This window comes from Numida meleagris, chromosome 18 (genome assembly GCF_002078875.1).
Source record: "Numida meleagris isolate 19003 breed g44 Domestic line chromosome 18, NumMel1.0, whole genome shotgun sequence".
NCBI lineage: Eukaryota > Metazoa > Chordata > Aves > Galliformes > Numididae > Numida > Numida meleagris.
This window is the reverse complement of record NC_034426.1, coordinates 6,737,533-6,760,051: the sequence shown is the minus strand read 5'-3', so window position 1 is coordinate 6,760,051 and position 22,519 is coordinate 6,737,533. Positions and strand designations below refer to the sequence as shown.

General features: G+C 46.0%; 2 protein-coding genes across 9 annotated transcripts in view; one reads left to right on the top strand and one right to left on the bottom strand.

Moving 5' to 3' along the window:
• HASPIN (histone H3 associated protein kinase) lies at window positions 2–3,540 on the top strand. The gene has a single exon (XM_021415501.1). The coding sequence runs from the start codon at window positions 905–907 to the stop codon at window positions 3,392–3,394; it is 2,490 nt and encodes an 829-aa protein (XP_021271176.1). The 5' UTR covers window positions 2–904; the 3' UTR covers window positions 3,395–3,540.
• Window positions 2,013–22,519, bottom strand: part of LOC110407633 (transient receptor potential cation channel subfamily V member 2-like) — a 36,416-nt gene continuing 15,909 nt past the window's right edge. For 5 of the 8 annotated variants that reach the window (XM_021415510.1, XM_021415509.1, XM_021415508.1 and 2 more), the window contains 6 exons: window positions 22,290–22,455; window positions 21,719–21,785; window positions 21,324–21,631; window positions 20,808–20,926; window positions 19,931–20,025; window positions 18,292–19,196 (listed from right to left, as the gene is read on the bottom strand). In XM_021415510.1, coding sequence (XP_021271185.1) covers window positions 19,066–19,196; window positions 19,931–20,025; window positions 20,808–20,926; window positions 21,324–21,631; window positions 21,719–21,785; window positions 22,290–22,455 — 886 coding nt within the window. In that variant the 3' untranslated portion in view covers window positions 18,292–19,065. Of the gene's footprint in view, window positions 2,173–4,033; window positions 4,198–5,921; window positions 6,023–6,297; window positions 8,436–9,114; window positions 9,513–10,954; window positions 11,109–11,750; window positions 11,902–14,371; window positions 17,083–17,274; window positions 19,242–19,930; window positions 20,026–20,807; window positions 20,927–21,323; window positions 21,632–21,718; window positions 21,786–22,289; window positions 22,456–22,519 lie in introns of those variants that run through there. The other 3 variants (XR_002443961.1, XM_021415506.1, XM_021415512.1) reach the window with 3 other exon arrangements.

Below are 22,519 nucleotides of genomic sequence, written 5' to 3'. Positions count from 1 at the left end.
CGCGCTGGGGCAGGCGGCAGGGATCTCTGCGTGCTTCGGAACAGCCAGGGCTGCAGTGCTACACAGGGAAGGGGCACCAGAAAGGGCGGGCGGGACGGCTCCGGGAGACGGGCAGCAAAGGACAGCAGCTCCAGTGGCCTGCAATGGTGCCTGGGAACAGGTACAACAAATTACCACAGCTGCCTTCAGCCACCAACGTGTTATTCGTACACAGGCAGGGACCTCTCACAAGAATTTATTCTCAACAATAGATGCAATTAAGAACACTACAAAACATATATATGTTCCAGCCTACACGCTCATACATAAGTATGTGTATACACAAAACGGTCTTTGTTTTCTCATCTGCAATAGCAGAGACAGGAAAGCTTCTGCCAATCCATTTCCATTTCCATTTCCACCTGCGGCGGAGCGGGCGTTGGCTCCGAGGGCCGGGATTTGACGCTGGGAACGCGGCTGGCAGAGCACAGCAGGGCAGAGCACGGCACAACCCAGCGCAGCACGCAGCTGCGTTCCTCGCTTGTCTCTGCCCGGAGGAAAGGCCCAACCTCACTGCACTTGTCTCAGACAAAAGCACTGCGATAGCAAACCCCGCTCCTGGCGGTGCTAACGCTACACAGCGCTGCCGCCGGGCCCGCACAACCCGCTACGAACCGCCCCAACAACCGCCACCAAAACCGCCCGTGGAGGCGGAGCAAAACCCGCGGCACCGGAAGTTGCGGTACCGGGGGGGGCGGAGCCCATGGGAGGGCGGGGCCTGACTGGCGGCGCGGCCCGGCCCTCCCGGGGCGACTGCTCGGCTTCCGCCCCCCCCTTTTCCTCCGCGGTCTCGCGAGATCTTGTTTGAAACGGAGGCGGGAGGGCGCCGCTCCGCTCAGGCAGGGCCCGGCCCGGCCCCGCCGCGATGCCGCGGATGCTGCGCACGTACTCGCGGCGCGGCGGGTACCTCCGCGCTCTGCCGCAGCCCGACCGCTGGATTTCGCCCCCTCAGGACCGCAAACGGCTCTTCAGCTCCTCCTCGGCCGCGTCCAGCGCCGCCTCCAGCGCTCTCTCCAGCGCTCTCTCCAGCGCCCTCTCCGCCACCTCGGACGACCCCGACTTCTCACCGCCGGGGAAGCGCCGCCAGAAACCGTCGGGTGAGCGCCCCGCCCGCCCCCGGTACCTGCGGAGCCGGCGCGGGGCGGAGAAGGAGAACCGGGCCCCGGCCCCGGCCGCCCTCAGCTCCCCGTCGCCCTCCCCGCTGCCGCGCTTCTCCCGCCGCCGCCGCAAGGGGTCGCCCTGCGCCTCCCGCCGCCCGCTGCTCTGCAGCACCCCGCAATGGGCGCCCCCCTGCGGCGCCGCCCGCCCTCCCCGCCGCGCCGCCGCCCCGCTCGCGGAGCTCAGCACCAGCGTGGAGGGCGGCTCGGCGCTGCAGTGCAGCCCGGAGCTCTTCTCGTCGCACGACGCCTCGCTCGGCAGCGCCGCCATCTCGCCGGGGGCATCGCGGGGCGGCTCGGAGCGGCTCCCGCTGTCTCCGCGCGCTCGGAGCGGGAGGGAAGGGGGAACGGGAGCGCCCCGCGCGGCAGCTCCGAGCGAGAGCTCAGGGCCGGGGCTGCGGTCTCAGGCGGCCGGGAGGGTTCCGAGGGCGTCCGCGAGGGAGCCCCTGCGCGAAGCCACAGCCGCTCCTCTCCTTGATGGTGAACCGCAGCGCTCGGCGCTGCTCGGTGCTACCGGCTCGGAAGGGCCCCGCGGTGACGTGAAGGGCGATGCAACGACGGGGAGCCCGGGCCGACGGGGGGGCACTCCCGAGTGCTGGCCGGTGCCGGTGGTGGTGCTGGACCGAGGGGAAGTGTCGATGTGGCTGAGAAGCCAGAGGGCAGCGTCCCCGCTGGGCCGCCAAGGAGCCACGAAGTACAAACATAAAAGTACCAAACTCATTCCCGGAGAGGGCAGTACCTGTAGGAGAGCGTGCATCAGCGGCTTCAGTGCCAGCCGCTGGGGGAGGCAAACGCGGCTCCGTCCGCACAGGCACAAAACCAAGAGGCAGCAGCAGGCTGGCTCCTCTTTCCTGAGACCACAATTGAGACAAAGAGGAGGGAAGAAGGGTGTTCAGATGTCCGTAGGTACGCAAGACGCTGACTGTTCATTCCTCAGTAACTCCCACCACTGGGGTAGATTTCGAGCATCTCTGTCCTTCCATAAGAAAAAGAAAATTATCTCAGATGACAGTTCCTACACCAGCATCCTTTGTAATCCCTTTGTGAATTCCCAGCTTTCGGGGCACCAGGCAACCCTGTCTGCTAGTAAGGCTGAGTGCTACGCCTTGTCTGCTTCCTCCATGATCCTGCTGGCTCCCATGAGTTCCTCTTCAGTCCTGGAGGTCACGCTTACGGATGCGGAGAAGGTGTTTAGGGAATGCCAGCAGGAGAGACCTATTGCTTTTGAGGATTGCATTCCCCTAGATAAGATGAAAAACTGCACGAAAATCGGCGAAGGGGTGTTTGGAGAGGTTTTCCAGATCGACAGTGAGAGAGGACCTGTGGCCTTAAAAATAATTCCCATTGAGGGAACCAAAAGGGTGAACGGTGAAGCTCAAAAGAGCTTTGGTGAGATTCTACCTGAAATAATAATTTCAAAGGAACTCAGTCTTCTGTCTGAAGAGTCCGTGAATAGGACTGTAGGGTTCATCAGCTTGTACTCTGCGCACTGTGTTCAAGGGGCCTATCCCAAATATCTCCTGAAAGCCTGGGACACATACAACAAAGTAACAGGATCAGAAAATGATCGACCGGACCTGTTTGGGGAAGAGCAGCTCTTCCTGGTTCTGGAGTTTGAATTTGGAGGCAGTGATTTGGAGAACATGAGAAAGAAACTGAGTTCTGTGGCTTCAGCAAAAAGCATTCTGCACCAGGTGACTGCTTCGCTGGCTGTGGCAGAACAAGAATTGCACTTTGAGCACAGAGACTTGCACTGGGGGAATGTGCTGGTAAAGAAAACAGACGTAAAGGAGCTTAATTACGTGTTGAATGGGAGGACGTGCACGATCCCCACAGAAGGGATCCATGTCAACATCATAGATTATACCTTGTCTAGGCTGGAGAAAGATGGGTTAACCGTCTTCTGTGACCTTTCCACTGATGAAGAGCTGTTTCAAGGCACAGGGGACTACCAGTTTGATATCTACAGGCAAATGAAAGTGGAGAACTCCAACAGCTGGACTGACTATCACCCACACAGCAATGTCCTCTGGCTGCACTACTTGTCAGATAAACTTTTGAAAGGCGTGGTGTACAAGAGAAAGGAATCGACTTCTGCCATGAGAAAAATAAAGCAGCAGCTCACTAAGTTTCATAAAGAAGTGCTGACTTTTGGGTCTGCCAGGGAAGTTCTAGCCAGCAGCAGCCTCTTCCAATGAGTAAGGGAGCGCAGGGCTTCCAAGAACTACATCACTGGTGCTGCCCTTCTCCTTTGCTGTTTTTTATGTATGGTCTTTTAAATGTTGGCAGAATGAAGAAGTGTTATCATCAGTTAGCAGTGTGTATAGTAAACTATCAGAAATGTATAAAAAAAACAAACCACAAAAAAGTCTTCTGCTCTAGTATGTTTCCATATGTACTGTCTTTGAGGGGTCAGGGTGGAAAGGAAACGGGCTCGGCCTTGGGGAGGAGGGGGAGATGCCTTCAGGCCCAGTTCATGTTCTGAATTCCACTTAGGTTATTAAAAGTTCTTTCCTGATTCTAATGATTTTCTTCCTAAGTTTTTTGTTTAAACAAACAAACAAACAAACCAACCCCCACAACTCTGGACCCAGGTGAGTGTTGTTAGCCCAGCCAGAGAGAAAGAAGGGAGAAAGGCACCATTCGATGCAGTTTTACAAATGAGCTTTTGTTCAATTTGGCACAATTTGCACTTGGCACAATGCTATAAAAGGTAAATTTCCCAAAGTTTCTGTAGTTTGGCTTTTAAAAACATTCTAATCTGCAATAATGCGATTTTTTTTTTTTCCTCTGTGAGGACCAGTGATAAGATACTGTGTTATTAAAAAAAAATGTACCTGTGTTCCTGATGCATTTTTGACAGCTGTGACCTTGTATGCTGACAGGAACCCAAAGCTGTAACCCGATGGTAGCATTAAAGTGATTTTCTCCATTTATCTAGTGAAGAAAATGCACAGGGGGTTCTTTAGTCTTGATTGCAGCTGGGTGAGACAAACTAAATCTGAAGGTACAAATATATCAAATCAGTATATCAAATTTGAATTCTTTGTTTTCAAGAAGTCCTTGGCTAGCATTCACATACATTAAAGAAACTGGCCTGCAGAGGAAGATAAATCAGTCTAAGTGAACATTCAATTTAATTATTATTGAAAATTAGTACATCCAATGACCCAGATGCATTAAGGAATGAAGAGGAAGAACCTCCCCATCTTCAAGGCTCTTACTTTTGCTATCTTAAGCTACAGAAAGCAACTTGACAATCTGCACTGCTTGAAATTATTAAGGTGGAAATCATACTGGAGTCCTACCAGGCATCCTCTCCATCCTTTTTCCTCTAATTGACTTAAGTAATGGAACATAATTGAATGCTTTTAAATCTTATTTGGTAAGGGCTGCAGTGAACACATATCTGACATCAAGGACATGTTCTTCAGTCAGAATGGTGATATTTTTCATTTATGCTTAAAAAAAAAAAAGCAGGATGGATAAAACAACTTTATTCCCTGCCCGTCTTGGTCCTTTATTTCAGGATTGCCAATACTGGCTGTACAAGGATGGAAACACAGAGGTGCCAGCCCGCTCTCCTGCAGGGTGACGTGGTACAGCAGCGTTGGAGTTGCTGTTTGTTACTGTGCTCTTTGAAAGCTGCCATTGCCTTGAAACGTTTCGCCACAAACCAGAGCTGATCCATCAGCGTGTAATGTTGCTTTCATTCATCAAAACTGGAAGCTTCTACCCTTCAAAAAATTGGACTTTAAATTCATGTAGAAAACTTTGCCTTACACTGTGCTGGTAGGGAAGAGCAGTTGCCACAGACGAGTCTGCATTTCCTTTTTAAAAATGCTGTTTAATAAAACTCTGTGTGTACTAATCAGGCCCATATATTTTAATAGGAGGGGTGTGACAAGAAAGGAATCTGAGCAGTAACACACAGAAGCCCCTGAGCAAGAAAAACGCCCTCATTCTGTTCTTGTTCCAATCATTTGGAATCAGAGCTCTATTTGGAACAAAACTGGATTATGTTCCACATCCATCTTCTCTGCTAAGCTGGAAGGAGGATGTCAGCACCCAGTTTCCCAGTTCAGTAAGCACAAGCTTTTAAATATGCACGACACTTAAACGTTGACCTTAAAGACCGCTCTATTTTTCACTGAAATAATGAAGTATAAGCAAAACTAGAATTATAAGGGAAGGAAAGATTTTTCACGTGGATCCAAACACTGTGGAAGGTTGCAAAGGACAAGTCTAGTTCTGTGAAAGCAATGCCTCATAAACACTATGGACACAGAGCAGGAATTCCAGCATTTCTTGTTCAGTTCTCAGTGTTTTGTGGTGAAAATAGCAATACTCAGTGATATTAACAACGATTGCAGCCTGGCTTCGGAATACACTTTCATCTAATTGCCAAATCATTGAGAAGTTTGCCAATTTTCAGGGAAAAGAAGGATATAACAACATATTGATTACACTGTAAATACTCTTTGACTCACTGGGATCCTGTTGAAGCACGATGCGTTTTGCGCTCGGCATCCCCTTCCAGAACAGTGAAACATTAAAGTGCAGGAATTTGGAAATTCTCTCCTTGAGAAAATGCATGTGAGTGACAAAGCTGAATGTGAACGAACAGGGGCTATGGCCTAATTGTAAAGATACGGGATGCAAGAGCAGCCACTCAAAGTCCCATTTAAAAGTAGGAAAAAAATGAAAATAATCATCTCTACTTACAGCTGTTTTCTTGAACACTGGATGCCCAGCTCCGCAGTTTAAGGGTAAGTCTGTAGAAGTGAATGGTATTGGTTGGCCGCATGAATAGCAGGAGAGGATGGCTGCCAACAGAATAGGAAAGCTCTTTAATGTTGAATAAAAATAGATTGGGAAACTCAACTGTGTCTGCTCCCATAAAATGAATTAGGCGCATGCAGCCCAATAAAAGCTTGGGAGTCTTAAATCAGTCGTTCAAGCTGTAGTCCTAACAACCAAAATGCTGTTCCCACCCTGACCTGCTTCAGCATTTACTTGGGTAATAAATGAATTGGAGCCCGAGCTGTTTTCTTTGAGCGTTCTGCTTCTAGCCGAGCAGTCAGCTGGTCTGCAATCTTACCTCAGCCATCACCCTCTTAAAATGGAGATTTTTAGGATCGTTCAAGACACAGTTGTCATGTATAAGTCATCCCCACTGCTTGTAGAACATTCGCTCCCTTAGAGTGGCCCACCACTACTTCCCTTCTAGAAGCAGAGAGAAAAGTGAGACAGGTTACCTGTATTTCCTACTCTTATTTAATAACTGAGCAACCCAAATCATCTTGTTCTGGTAATTACTCCCTCCAAGTACTTTCACACACAGGATAATGCAACAGTTAACTATTCAATATCATTCAGAGCGTGGAGGAAAATGCTTCCTTCTTAACATTAAAGCGTTGTCTCCAATCTGCAGCTCCAGCATTCACAGAGGAGATAAAAACACAGCGACAGATTCCCAACAGCTTCCTATAAGCTGAGGGAAACGAAGGGGCTCTGACAGTTTAGGCCCTGAGATTTTCTGCATGCTTTGTTAGATGTACCAGAAGTCATCCTCGGTGCAGAGTTTCTGAGGAAGCAAAGCACTGCAGACTGTAGTCTGATCACAGTTCCCACTTATCACCTTGCTGAGACACTGGCAGAGCTGGGATTATACTGAAATGCAGCTTTGATGTAATGATGCTGCTGTTCTGGAAAATCAGAATTCTCTCAGGATTGAATCTCAAGCGGGTGAGAGAGTGAACAACTGGTCTCAAGCTGGTCAGCGAAGAGCAAGCACGAAACACGTATCAGTGCTTGAATCATTACAGAAAAAGCAAAAGTTGTAAGAAATCCTGGCAGCAAGACTGAGAAGTGCTCAGCTTTTCCATAACGTTTCACCTGGGCCACGCTGGCCTATTTACAGAAGTTCCACTTTTTGCTGGGAATGTACAAAACCCCGTCAGTCTGAAGCAACAGACAGCCAAAATACACCAGTATGGAGAGAGTTTCAAAATGAAACACTCTGTTTATGTTTCCATTACATAAGCTCATTATCTAGTGGTACAAATTCTCCCTTTATCTACAGCAGGTTTTCAAATACAAAATGCAAGAACAAAACCGAAGCTGTCCATCTTGTCCTCTCTCTGGTGAACTCCACAAGTCATCTACTCCCAGACAGCTGATTGAAAACAAGGCCTGCTCAGCCAGAAGGGTTCTCTTGTGTCAAAATGACTTAAATCACCAGTGCTGAACTGCAGGCATTAAGAGCTATGTTAATCTGTTCATGTTCATTAGTTGCTCAAAGCTTTAGAAGCTCAGAGGCAAAAGCCGATGCAATGTGAGCTGAATGTTTCACATTTTTTATTATTTCTTCTAGCACTGGGAAAGATTTTTTTATGTCCCTCTGATGCCAAATTAAAAATAGAATCATTACACAGTGCTTGGAACACAGATTCTAAATTTGTCTTTGAACCATTTCCCCAATAAATTAAAAAGCAGCACTCGTTACCTACCAGAGCACAACCACATCCTGCAGTGACCCTACTGGGATATTCTGGAGCCCATCATTAGTGCAAGCAAAGCCACCATTGATGGATTGTCCAAAGTACTGGAGTCCTGATGAAATATCACGGACTTTTACTCTTTAATGGGGGGAACAACAAATATAAGTTGAGATCTCCCTCTTGTCCTTTGAAAAATACACTTCCTTTCATAGTCTGCTGGTGAGGCTGGTTTCTCAATGCTCCTGCCTTGCAACATTTTGACTGTCAGCTTCCTGGAACGAGCAGGCAGGTTTGCAAAAGAGTGTGTTTCCCTGCAGGCAGCAGGTGAATCCCACGCCCTGGCCTACAGACAAGTAACTACAATGAGGAGCACCTCTGCTGCAGGAACCTGAGCCCCACAGGCCATCCAACATCTACAAATTTCTCATTCATCGATGGAAATGGAATGTGGAAGCCCTTCCTCCCAGCCTCCTGCTCCAGAAACACAAGCTCTCCCCTCTCAAACTGCACTGGAGACAACCCCCAACAAGACAACTACCTGAGAGAAAGAGCTCTTCATCTTGTCTTTATCACCTTTCCAGATGTCAATGGTGCCGAAAGAGGAACTGTTTGACAGCTGATCTTCATGGGGCCTCCACCTGCAATGTCCTCATATCCATCCCCACTGATGTCTCCAATGCTGGCCACAGTAAACCCAAACCTTGCAAAAGGAGTGGTCGCTGCTCAGTTAGGGGTCCTGCCAAGGGGAATGAACCCCTCTGAAGAACACCCACTAACGAAATCCCTTTACAGCAATTATAACTGGAGCAGACGTCACTGCACATTCATAATGCTTAAAGAACAACAAAGCCCTAAACAGTATAATAGAAGGCTCAAGACACCAGCTAATTCTCAGACCAGAAGGCTGATCCTTCTGCGCTGACTGCACGCAGATCTCCCACAGCAGCAGCGTCTGCAGGCAGCCCTTTCCAAGCGGACACACTGAAGTACTCAGCTGTTTGCAGATCATTCGCAGACTGACTCGATGCCCAGCTTCATTCGAGACGCGCTTGTTTCTCCACTACATTACAGAAATAAGCCACCAGAGGGTGCAGGTTATTTGAATTCGAACGGATGCCCAGACTGCTTTCTGCCTCCCACCATTTGGTACATGCCCTGAGCAAACCAACCTTAGCAGGGCACCAAAGGGGGTTTCTCTTGGTTCGTTGTTAAAGCGTGTTCAGCTGTCATTCAAAACGATGCAATTGACTTATATCCTGTATATTTTACACTGGATCCAGTAGCTGGGCCCTCAAAACACTTTGTTTTCTACCAGTCTTGAGAGGCAAAGTTTTAGCAGTTACCCACGCATGCGTTTATTATAAACACTGCAAAGAACACTGCTTGGCAAATCAAAGTCTACACCAAAAAATTACCTGCATACAAGCAGAAGAAACGGTTTTATCACGCTGTGATATCTGTATATCTCATGCACAGGATGGTTTTATTTCTTCAGTTATTTCTTTTTTTATACTCTAACAGCTCAGATAGGATCGCTGGCTTCATCCTGCAGTCCTCTACCATACAGGGAGAGCACATTCAGTGAGAGCACAAAGGAGGAATGTTTTATTTGTCACTACTTAGGCATGGTTGGAAAATCCCCAACATGGACTGTTTACGCTACCAGTGTTTTTACCTTTGTCTCCAGGCAATAGACGTAAACCCTTCCTTCTTCTCCTTGGATGTGATAAAACGGAGCTCCAACAAGGAGATCTGTCACCTCATCACAGTTCACACCAAATGGGCAAAGTTCAGGGCCAAAATAAGATGCAACCTGGGCTCCAGAAGGAAAAAAAAAACAAAAACCAAGCAGCTCTTTCACTGGAATTCTCTATATATAGCTTTGTAGAATTAGTCCTTTGCAACAGTAAGGCAATTTTTAGAACAAAACATCACATACCTACTTATATGTGGATCGCTTCCCTATTATTTATTACATTACTGCCATCCTCAGGGACAGATCCTGTAGCCCGTGTAACAGTACCCAAATCATTATTCAAAAACGTGACAGAATAAAAGGCAGAATAACATCGTTGATGACGTCTTTTCCCATGAGCCATGAGAACATAACATAAATATAGTACGAACTCCATTTAGCTAAATGTCTTCCCAGTCTTTTTCAAATCTGATGATTTCTTCTGGTGTTCCCAAAGCATTATGGAGTCACCACTGTATAATCCACATCTAGCTAAACCAGATGCTTGGCAGCTCCCTGATTGCTACTTGTGAGGTATCTAACCAAAGAAAACATGGTGTAGTGACAGCCCGTGGCCTCCAGCAGCCTAATGTGAGCAGCTGAACTCTGATAATTTACCCAGCTGAGCAACTTGTCCCAGAAGCTGAGGCCTCAACAGATCTCATTTAAAAAAGGCAGGAAACATCCTCATCCAGGGAGGTGCATGCACAGGAAGAATGAGTGGAGGCTGCCTGGCCATAGCCTGTTTCACAGCAATAGTAAAGCTAATTGATTTATTCAAACAATTACAGTGGCTTTACTCTTGCTTCGAAGCATCTACATTTGTCTGGAGGAGAAAACAGGGCTGTCATTTGAACAAACAGGACATGTGTGGCCACTTGACCTGGGTGCCACTGCAGTATATAGTGGGTCAGTAAATAGGTTCAAGAGAATGGGGGCTATGGAAGTATTTGTGAGTTTCGAAGGCTGTGGGGATCAGGTCTTCATCTTAAAACTACAGCTACAGTTCAAGAGAAATAAACTGCTCTGAGTACACCCAGAAATGTAAGAATCATAACAGACACACTGAAGAGAGTGAACATGTTTAATACACAGACACTTATTTCACAAACTTAACTAAAAACTTGTCAGTCTGAGAAGGAGATTTCTGAAAGCTTGGTAATGCAGCTGCGATCCTTGATTCTACAGAAAAACCTTATTTGCAAAGAAAAGCTAATAAAAGAGCTAATAAAAGAGCTAATAAAAGAGTGACAAGATTTGTACAAGCTAGGCATCTTTAGAACTTATTCCTTAACCTCCTCCAAAATAAGTTATCTGGAATCAAGAAGACAGAGGCCTAAATGAATTAATAGAGCCAGGGCATCTCAGAATGGACATCCTGCATATCTAATGCAAGACTGCTTTTTCTTCCACCCACCGCTAAAGTATAAAAGCAGACACATGGGGTGAATGGAAATATCTCTCTCCTCTACGTGAGCTTAGAGCCAAAGAATGAGGCTTTGATGTTGCTCCCTACTCACCCCAGGCACACAGAGTTTGACCTCAGCCATTTCAAGGGTGTTCAGCGTGCTTCTCAGTCAATGGTTTTCCAGAAACACTTGCCCAGATACCATGGCAATGATTATCTTGTCATCAGTCAGTCTGGAGTCATGGCTTTCATTACAGACTCTATCCCTGTGGAAAAAAAAGAGTTGTTTTATGGGACAAACTACATCTTCAGAGCTAGAAATGTCAGAGTTGCTGCAGGGTGCTTATGTTCTTTGAGCTCTCAACACACAAGAGACTGCTCAGCACAGACGTGCAAGGCAAACATGCACATTCATGTGCACAAGGATTAATGCTTTCTAGGGATGCTGGCCATCCACAACTGGTAGCTCTGCCTTCACACACAGCATATGGGGCATTTTTACCATGGAAGTAAAGTACTGCTAGAGTCATGCTACTGGGAAGAAAATGGAGTCAAGCAGGAAAACAAGACTGCCATGGAGATGCAGCAGATCAGGGAACAAACACATGCCCTGAGCAAGAATTTTCATCCTGTGGCCCCTGTGTCAGAGAGGATGGACTTTACACGTTGCCTCTTGGCAATTTCTCCTTGTGGAAGCCAGAGTCAGATCTGACAGCACTAGACAGATTCATTCACAGCCCTCTATTGGCAGAGCCTGTCACTATGAGGAGCACTGGAAAACTAAAAGTGAGAGCTTTGAGGGTGAGAGATAAGAACAGAGAGGAGGCACAGGAGGCTGTAATTATTGCACACGAAACACAAGGGATCACTTGAGTGTTCCAGGAGCTTCTCAAGACACGTGAACTTACAATATGTGCTGCAGTGTAGCTGCAATGCCATCCGTGAGCTCTGCTGCTTTGTGTTTCGGACCTTGAAGAGAGCAGTTCATCCGCTGCAGCTTTCTTACAGGCTCCGTTCACTTTGGGTCTGTGCTCCATACTGCACCACAGCAAACCTGATCTGGAGGAAGAAGATGGTCGAGCCAGAGCTGGTTAGACAAGATGTAAGGCAGGATCCCTAAGTCCCTCAGAGTGCTGAGTTTAGTCCCAAACTTCACTGCATGGACACAGAAAGCACGAGCTGCAAATGGCAGGCAGATGAACTATCTTTATCCCCCTGTTTCTATCGCACATTTGTATTCTGGTGATCCTGTTTGGACCAGCTCCAGGAACTGACTTCACTTTTTTTTGGCTCACAACAACGATTTCTCTGTCTGAACTTTCTGGATTTATCAATCTGGCCAAACCTTCGGTGACCATATGGCTCAGCCTCACTTTGTTCCCAAATATCAGGCTTTATTTAAATCATTTAAAGTAATGTCTTGTAAGCCTCACTCGTTTTTATGTCAGCTCTTTCAAGGTGTCCTGAGAGATCCACGTCTAGGCGAGCTTCTGGCATGAAGACCCACTCCTAACTCCTCTGCTCCCCTCTTCAGCTACTCCTCTTCCTCATCTTCCTAACGTTCAACTCTTGCTTTACAATACGTAGGATTATTACCAGCATCTCTGTGAGTCGTTTAAAAAGCAGTAATTATGTGAACTGGGGACCTCTGCAAAGGCACACTGTGCTGGCGTGGCTCCTAGGCCCATCTTGATGAGGCTGAGGAAAGCTGTCCCATGCAAGTTGGCAGGGAGAAGAGCACAGACTCTGTTCATGTCCTCTGCAGTGGTGAGGGTCTGGTGATGCTTGTGCACGCAAGCCCGTAGGGCAGCGGGGAAGGCCAATGAATGCTGAGCAGAGTCACAGACAGGGGATGACTGAAGATGCCATCTGGCAAATAAATGTTTAGCACCCCCTGCACAGCACTCAGAGCCTCCTGGTGAGAGTAAGAAAGCAAGCCGTGCTTCCCCTGATGAGACCCCTCTGCATCAGGTCACCCAGGGCTTCAGCCCAGAGCTGAGGAAAAGAGTGAGGCTGGAGGTATCACCAGGCCGAAGGTGTTAGCCTCCAAGCTGGTAATAGTCTAACAATTCCATACATTTACAAAGGCTTCCAGCAAAATTCCTTTAAAGCAAAACAAAAACAGAGCTCCAGATATGTTGGACCAAGTTCCCTGGAACGTTCAGCTGTCTTTGAAGTAAGTGGCAATTCTCAAGCAGCAACAAGGAGAAAAAATGATCACCATGGGACTAATCTCCCTCATGAATATTCCTGTGCTCATATGGAATTTGGTCTGGGAACCAGAGACTCCTCAACTCTGCACCTAGTTCTGCTGCTGTCGTGCTGTGAAGCCAAGTTATTTAAACTTCTGGCTCTTGACTGCCTGCTCACAGGGATTTCCAACACAGATGACTCAGTTTTTAGCACTTCAGTTATTCAAATTAAGTGCGCTGTACTTAAACTGAGGGGGGAGAAAACAAGTGTGTTTCAGATTAACTAATTATACCAGCAAATTATTTGTGGAGCTCACATGCATACACCTTCAGCACAGATCTGTCAGCTAAGTTCCAAGAACCTGAGGCCCACCAGCTCAGACAGTCGCACTCCTCTGCACTGAAACTTTCAGCAGTGAAACTCCCAAATGCTAAAAATGCTGCTGTAAGGAAGAGCGTCAGAAACGATTACTGAAGTGCACGAGGGCAGCAGCCTCCACCCATTACTCCACCTTCATTACCCACAAGCCAGATCAAGAAAGGTCAAGATCTGAAAAAGCGTTAGAAGTTCTGCGGACATCTCCGTTAAGAATGTGTGTGTTTACAAAGCTGGGACGAGCACGAGAAGAGAGGCATTAGCAGAGAGAAAACATCACCATCTAACATGTAAAAGTCGAATGCAAATAAGGAAAATAGCGGAGCATGAACCCTGATATTAAATCTAAAACAGTAAAGCAAGTTATGGAGAACTTTGATAGGCGTCTCAATAAAATACTAAGATTGATCACATTTTTGACCCGACACATCGGAAGCACAAAGCTTGCCAGAAAGTCTGTGAGGCTGATCAGGGCGTGCACTGAATACTTCACCAGCATTCCTTTTGGAGAGATGGAATAGATTCATATACAGCACTGAGTCTGCTGAAAAAGAAAGCAGACAAACAGAAAAGTCCACCTCCACCCTACTCTCACTTCATGGTGAGCAAGCAGGCAAACAAATAGAAGGACAAAAGGACAAACGTGGCTTTGTGTTTGTATTTCAGGGTGGAAATTCACCTAACAGCTGCTTTTCTCCCACTAAGGATGAGCTCTATAAAACCCTCTCCACCCAAACATGAATTTCTGTGAACTGCAGGAATCCACAATGCAAACTAAGGACTTCTATTCCATGTAGGTCCCAAACATCCTGAACGTCCTACACCATAACCATTTATTGGCCTTCTTCAAGGGACTGATCCAAGTCTCCAGAAATTACTTTGTTTCCAGACAAAGAATTTTTCACCTTCTAATAAAGAATTTTAAAGACTTTGGGAAAACAAATACAGAGACGAGACTCACTCATTAGGTAGAGCAGGTGCAAGAGTGAGCTTGGTGTTCCCAGTTTTGAGATGAAGGAGGGAGGAGGACTGGAGATGCCAGGCAAAAGCAGCTCTCTTTCTCTGCTGACTTTCCAGCTCTGCACATCTCATTGCTCACGGAGATGGTGACTACTGTGGGTTTCCTGGCTGAGGTTTCGAGGTGTACAGCAGTGACATTTTAATAAAACTGCAGATGCAAAGAGCTACTGAAGGGCAAACTTATGTTACCGAGAGGTACATTTTAGCATTTTCCTTCATTTCTATCAGCACCTTTAGTACAGCTAGCACAACAGGATGTCTGGAGAAGCCCCTAGGGACTATGTACTGTCCACTTCCTCCTCTGGTGCTTGCTACGTGGGATGCCACATCACAGAAACGTGCAGACAGATCCCCTTGATCACAGCAGGGGTTTAAGAAATACAGCAGCTCTCAGATGCCCCTCATCATAGTCCTTTGTCAGTGCAGAGCTTAGGTTTCCCCCATCACACACATACAGAGCGCTGGTGTTCCTTTTTTATTTAATATATAATTATTATTATCAGAAACATTGACGTTTTACAGCAGGATGCCCAGGGTATGTTAAGGGATCCTGTGCATTTCTACTCCCCTCTACCATCAGTTCTTGGGCTTTTCTGGATCCCTCATCTCTCTGTACTGTTGACTCTCGTTTGGAGCAGACTGCCCAGAGCTTCCCCCTCAGTTCATACTGAGCACTGTGCGCCACGTGCTACTTGTATGGAGGATGTGTTATTACAAGTGATAACCACGGTGAAATAGCAAATGCTGAGCAATCAGAAAAGTTAACTGTGTAGAAAATTCTTTGGGAATGTGGGGACTGGGGAAGGGAAGAAGAACCATCAAAGAGACACGGAGCTCTTTGTCCAGAAAGCAGACATTTTCCAAGCATCCTTAGAGCAGGGAGCAACAGGTCACATACACACTTCTTCGAGCTGCCTCCAAGTCCCCTCCTCTAAGGATTCCCTGTGTTCACAACATTTGACAACCATCAGAGCCTGACCGTCCAGGAAGGCTGTAATACTCTGCATCTCCCGTATCTGAGCTGAAAAAGATGGCAGCAGAAGCAAAGGAAACACTGTGTGGGCTCAGATGGCAATGAGAGACGCCAGCCGTGAGGCAGCCGCAGTCACACGCCCTTCTGATGTGCTGCTGCTGAAGCAGCCAGGAAGTGGTGAAGGGGAACGGTTTTCTTTAAAAGGTTGCCTTTTTTTTTTTCTTCAGTCCCAGAGGAATAAATTACAGATATAGATTTTAAAATACAGCGAAGAAGAACAAACCTAATCACTGATCGCAGGAACAGTCCAGCTGACAAATCTGCCAGCCTCCTCGCTTTGGAAATAACTCTTTGCAGCTCACGTAGACGCTGTATAAAGCATCTGCTCTTTGTCTGAGCCCTTCTGCTTGTCACATTTCAAAGACTCCTTTAACCAGCTAACGAGGCAATGGAAAATATGCTCAGAAGCACATGGGGTCATGAAGAGAGAGAAGGAATCAGCCGGGACGCAGATACATCCACCCCCTTATACTGGCTTCAGCCTCTGAGCACACTTTGGAAAAAAACAGGGAAAAGAAAAATGTGCAAAGTATTTGGGGAGTAAGAGAAACCTGCTTCAACCTCCACCCCTTAGGAAAACAGCCTTGAGGGGAGCTGGGAACCATACACAAACTGGGTGCGAAGCTTATTTCAAGAAAATTACACTGATAAGCAGTGAGAAGGAGTAGTGTGCAGTGGGAAACATTGGAAGCCTGGTATAGATGCCACAGAAAGCAATGACCTGGCAAAGTGTGATGGAGGAGATGCAGCTGGGAAGCAATGCAGTCTGCATTCACCTCCTATCCCAGTCAGGGACCAGGCAACTTTGACCAAATAGCACAGGAGAGGATTTGAGCATCCACAAACATCCACGGAAGATAATGAGAGCTGCTGGTGTCTTCTCTCCACAGCATGGCTGGGCCTTCAGAGTCTTTTGGCTCATACACAAAGTAGACAGAGGAGAGATTCTGCAGCTATTCATTCACTGAGGTTTGAGAATATTTTCTTTTTTTTTTCCTCAGATGAGAACATTGCCAAGCTTCCCCCTTAGCATACAGATGGATTTAAGACGCAGGATCCATGCAGGTGGGTAGGAAAACACAAGGAGCAGAAGGGAGAGGGGACTTCACCACTCAATAATTTGTTGTGCAAAGGACTGAAGAGTTTTGTGACAAAACATTATGCTCTCTTAAGAGTGGTTTCCAAAATTCTGTTGGGCCTTCAAAGCCATGAACCAGCTTCTAAGTCCTTTCTCTGGCAGGAATAGCAGACATCCCATGAAGTAAATCCCAGGCAGCTTTCCTGTTTGCTACATGACCAAAATGGAAAGTGGCTCGGTTGTTGAAACCAAAGAGGAGCCAATTGACTGAAGACACAAAAAAAATGGAAGGTTACGGAGGTTAACCTCAATAGCACTGACTCACCTCAGCTTCATAGGGGGGACCTCACTGCAGAAAAAGTAACTCCTCAAAAATCTCCATTTTTCCATGAGCACAAATAACTGCACAGCAGTTTGGGCACTGCTAAACCTTCTGACCAACGTGATGTAGTGCTCTGCTGCATCTGCCCGTCTCTGTCTACTATCCATCGTTCTTCATTTGTGAGTTTTAGAGGGCTGGGGCTGGTGTTCTGTGCAGTGACTGTGAAACACAAGGAATACCAAGGTCCTGTTTCACAGTGAGCACTAAATTTTTTTGGAAAAAATGTATTGCATATCAAAATATTAACACCAGAAGCTTAATAAAGTGATTTAAACAGGTTCAAGAAGCAGGTTACCTTGAAAACAAGCTGTTACAGCCCACAGCTATCAAAACCACTACCAACGAGCACAATTTTTCTTTTGTTGTTTATTAAGACTCCAGGCACAGATAGCATATCTGATTCTGCACTTCTTGAGAATCTCAAAGTGTCCCTGTTGCAGCGAAGCACCATGCACAGCAATAGATTACCGTGTCAGATGATTCCTTTGTGCAATATGAGCACTTTGCCAAACCTTGGGAACACTTAGGACAGAGCCATAGATGGAAAAAGCAGCTGAAGGTTTTACAAAGCAAGAAAACAGCAGAAGCTGGAGTGAGAAAAGTTAAGTTACAATTCAGATACCCAACACAGTGAAGATGCAGAGGAAATCGTCCAGCACAGGGGAAGAATCTGAATTGACAGGGAGTAAGTTCTAAAAGTAGCACTTCTGCTGCTGGTCATGTAGATGTAAATAAGCAACGGGATTAAAATGGTTGTATTCAAAAGACAAGTCTTCTAGATTAGGTTCACTTGCTCAAAGTAGAAACAAGAGATAGGAGATCTTGAGTTGCGCAGTCTATCTTACTGAAAGAAAGGTGCCACCACCATTGGTTGACGGCAGCTTTTCCAGGTTTTTCACTAACCTTTCCTTCTCTGAAAGATGTATCCAATGCAACAGTCTGTTACAGTTTCAGAAGTGGCTGCACAAACTGATAAGATGTCACAAAAAACAAGAGTTAACTTGTATGGCAATGAAGTCAGCACAGTACTGGTGAAATGTAATCAGGACTTTGGTAACGCCTTACAGTCCACACTGATCATGTCTTCAGTTTCTTTTTGAGAGAGGTTGATGTTCTGAAAACACATCCAAGGGTGAACACTTTCAGTTAAGTATACTTGCTATATTGATAGTTTGCAGAAATAGTACATTATTATTTTTAAAGGTAGCCTAAAAGTGAGATAGCTCATTTTGTTCTCCTCTTCAGAGCTTAAGACATTTCCCACCCTGAGGCAGTGTGCACAGTACAAAAAAGCAATGAGGTTCTTGTAGTCGAATACAGAAAGATAAGAAGCTCACTAAGACTGACAGAAAACGTTAACCACATGAAGCATTTTGGACCATCTATTTCTCAGAAGCAACGCGTAAAATTCTGCTGCTGCTTTCTACAGAAACAACACAATCTCTTAAAGACAGATGCTTCAGAAATTCACCTTGTGAAGTTACAGTTCCAGAAAACTCACATCACTTTTGTGCTCTCAAGCAAATGTGTACATTGTGCAAATGATTTCATTACCATACCGTAAAACAGGAATTCTGGAGTGATCTAAACACCCAGCACTGCAGGTACTGAGACAAAGACTTAGCATAGCTCACAATGACTGAAACCTGAATATTTGCCCACTCACATCTCACACCAGCAGTGTTTTGCACAGAAGCCAGTTACATTAACTGGTTATGCCTCTAAGATACCCTTCATTCCAAAGCACTTCAGTGCAGTTTGTCGTGTTGTGACATAAGAATAAGTTAACCCATTCTTAGATAGGTGAACTCCATTCTTTGCTTCTCTATGGCAAACATTATTTCTATGCAGCTCAGAAAGCACTGCCTTCCCAAAGACTACTCCCCACCACCCCCATGATCTCACTCTTGCACCTTTAAACATAGTAAATAGGAAAGTGTCAGTCAGAAAAGGTTGAGAAAAAATGCTTTCTTCAGAGGAAAATTCATAATTAAAGTGCATGAAAACATTCAAAGTCACAGGGTGAACCACAGTCATTGATGAAATGCACTTTAACACTGATAATGCCTTCAATTCTTCCAGCTGCTAGAGGAAGAACTACTCCTTTGAAGATGGAAGCAAAGTTGCAAACAAGAAAACCTGCTAAAGATTTCTGGTTTGTCCCTTTAGAGGCATCATCTCAGTTGCTGGTAGCTGGGGCTGCGGCAGTGACTGCTCCTCTGAAACAGCTGATCTCAGTTGTTTCTGTGGCACCTGTTTCCGTGATCTCGTCTCTATAGCAGGAGACATAAAAACAGCAGCCCTTTGTCAGCAGGAAGCTAACAAAGGGATCCAGTTTTTAGAAGAATGCAGGTTTAGGGAAATCTAACATACACCCAGTTAAGTACTTCAGGTGCCACAACCTCCCCATTCCTGCAATTCTGGCATCTAGGAAGAGCCTATGCTGAAAGAGCAGGAAGCTGTGTAATTCTGACAGAGATTCTGCCCGAGCTGAGCGAAATGTTTCTAGAGAAATGAACAGCTCTCCATTCTCCACACAGAGCTGCTTCCCAGGTACAATGAAGGAAGCAAACAATTATCTAAGGCAGCATTTGCAAGTTGCAAGTGTTAGTGCCCTGACTTATGCTGTAAAAGCTTTGATTTTAACACTTGTAGAATGAGTGGACCTAAATTTTACCTTTCTTGCAAAAAGCACCATGCATTTGGGATATGATCTGAGTCAAAGGCAAGAACAGCCCTTGCTCCTCTCAGCAGTGCTTCCTGCCCATTTCCAGCAGAGATAAATAGGAATGGCATCTCCTTTGTTCTCATTATTTGTTCCTGAACTCCAAACGATTCTTTATGTGCTCAGCTCACAAGTGATGCTGCTACTACTTAGCACTCTGAAGCAATTTCACGAACAAAATGGCCTAACATTTCTGTTACCAAAAGACATGACACGCAAAGAGTAGTGGCTGAGCAAGAAGCCAAAAGGATACTGAAGACATTTCTTCATCATTTGACTTACCTTCTGGATTTACTTCTGAATCACTGTTTTTTCCAGGCTCTTCCTTAAGAACTCCCACTTCCTTTGCCCAACTTGTCCATTTAATTTCCTCCACTCTGGAGAAACAAAATACAGGAGACACAGATGCATGAAGCACAGTATTTCATCCAGGTCTCATTGTCCTGCAGCATCCCAATCCAACTCCATCCTGCTAACACAGATGTAGTGTTTTGGCTGTAGCAGCAACACCCTACAGAGCTTTTTCTTGAGCAAAGATCTTCTGTAGTCTAAGCTCTGTGAGGTAAATATCTCTCTCTCTGCACGTGGTATGCTGGCCTATGCAACTTGTTTGTTTTAAAATACTCCAGTTCCTCCCAGGGAACATACTTAATACACAGGAACCTCTTAGATTCCCGTTTCTGTGCATGCTTCATTGCATATAAAACCCTGGAGCTGCCAGCACTTTGTTTCTCCGAGTAGAGAAAGGTTTACCTGCTCCCTCAGCCCCTCTGTGAGTGGAGCAGTGCTGCCTTTTCATGTCTCACTCACATTGCATGCTCCTGAGGGAAGGGGATACCAGCCTATGCCCCTCCCACCACAGCCAACTCCAGGCACAGCTACTTGCAGCAGTGAAGAAAGCATTGTTGCAGACAGCTTGCCACCATAACCACATCCACAGATGTGGGTTAAACAGCACACATCTTGTTGACTTGCTCTCAAACTTTCAGCAATGAAATCACCAGCCAGTGTGCATGTACCCAGGAACATGTGGTTGAGTCACTCTACCAAGTCAGTGCTGAAACTCCTGTGGTGGAGCAGGGTTACCAGCTTATCATTTACAGGAATCCATCACTACGCTGAAGTTTAAATTTAAGGGGTAACAGCACATCTGTCTTACCTGAAGCACCATCTCTCATCTTTTTTATTGAGGCCCACTGACATCAAGCAGCCTGATCTCCTCTTTCCTCCTTGGCGCCACAGCCAGGCCTTCTCTATTTCTAGAATAGCAATAGCCCTCTGAAAGAAGAAGTCTATGTCAGGGGAAAAGCAGGCCATGCAGAGCCCAGTCCCTCATTTTGATTAAATATTGGCCAGTCAGCAAGTACTTTGACTTGGAAAATCACTTCGGAGATCAGCCTCAAAGTGTTCCTTAGCTTAACTGTATCAGACCAAAATTGTAATTCACTCAAGTTACTTGTGCACATGGATCTGAACAGGCTAGCAGTCAGACAAACAGCATGAGCTTTAAATACACCTAAAAATGCTGTTAGAGTTTATCTCCAGAGTGGTAAATATACATAAAAGAAAACTGTACAACTGAGGTTTAGGACAAAGGTAGTGTCATGTCTGATATTATGAGATTCAAGTAGGACTTTGGACCATGACATAGCTGCTGAGCAGCACTGTGTCTCACCTGCAGCTTCCAGACACTCTTGCTGTTATCAGAAATATCAGTGACAGTCTCACTCATGAGCGCAATCAGCATGTTGAGCAGAAGGATGTAAGTGAGGATCACAAAAAGCAGCAGCAGAAGCATGACAAAGTATCTGAATCTGGCATGTTCATGAAAATCCAGGTCACCCATCCCAATGGTGATCTTGAAGAGCTCCAGGGAGACGCTGAGCAGCCCGCCATACATAGCATGGCTCCCAGCATTCTCCAGCTGAGCAACAGACTTGTTCTGAGAGAGTGAAGGAGCGTCCCCCAACAGCGTAACAAGAGCTAAGAGAAAAACAGAATGTGAATCCTCCTCAGAAAAAATTACTTCTTGCAGCCCAGCCTATAACGTGATGCTGATTAAGTTCTTACCTGCAGCAAAGCCAAAGAGGAAGACAATATAAACCAAGAGGAAACGCAACAGATCTCTCAGGATAGTCTGAAATAAATCAGGAGGAAATGTTATTCCTTCTCAAGCAGCTGTTTCCAGATTATTTCAATGCACATAGCTCTTTCGCTTCTATCCTCACTGGGTTTCACTCTGGTGTGGTGATCAGACTCCTTCCCTTCTCGTTTCATCTCTGCTTTGTCTTGCCTTTCTAGTCCCAGACTCCCACATGATCTGGAAATACTTCTCAGTCCAAGCACAACTTTTCCAGGGAACTTACACTGGCTTTGACTGCTGGTTTTGAGTCTCTTTCTGACTAGCAAGTAAATGTCAGCTGCTCTAACTTGCCAGATTCAAAGATGGCAAACCAGTGGTTTGCCACAACTGCACTTCCCTGAAGAAGAAATTTAATCTCCTTCTGCAATTTATTTCAAGTCCATATATCAGTTCATTTTATGGTTTTCACGGTCCTGAGAAAATGAAAGTACTTGCAGGAATTCTATTAATCCCTCACACATCAAAGTTTTTAACATAAAGCAGCTTCCAAGTACTGACCTTCTGTATCATGACACTGTAAATTCCAATGCGCTGAAAGCCCCGAGTGTAATACAGCATGTTCACCCATCCCAAAAGCAGGGAGAACACCATCACTGCCACATAGTTTTCTGAACTTGCACCATACAGGACTGCTGACAACAGCAAGGAGAAAGCCTGGATGAAGCTGGAGAGAAATAGAATGAGTGACACAGTAACTTGCTTCAACAAAAAGGCCCATTTGCAGTTTG

Excerpts from the sequence above, each read along its gene's own strand:
- HASPIN (XM_021415501.1), top strand. The coding sequence starts at position 905 with ATGCCGCGGATGCTGCGCACGTACTCGCGGCGCGGCGGGTACCTCCGC.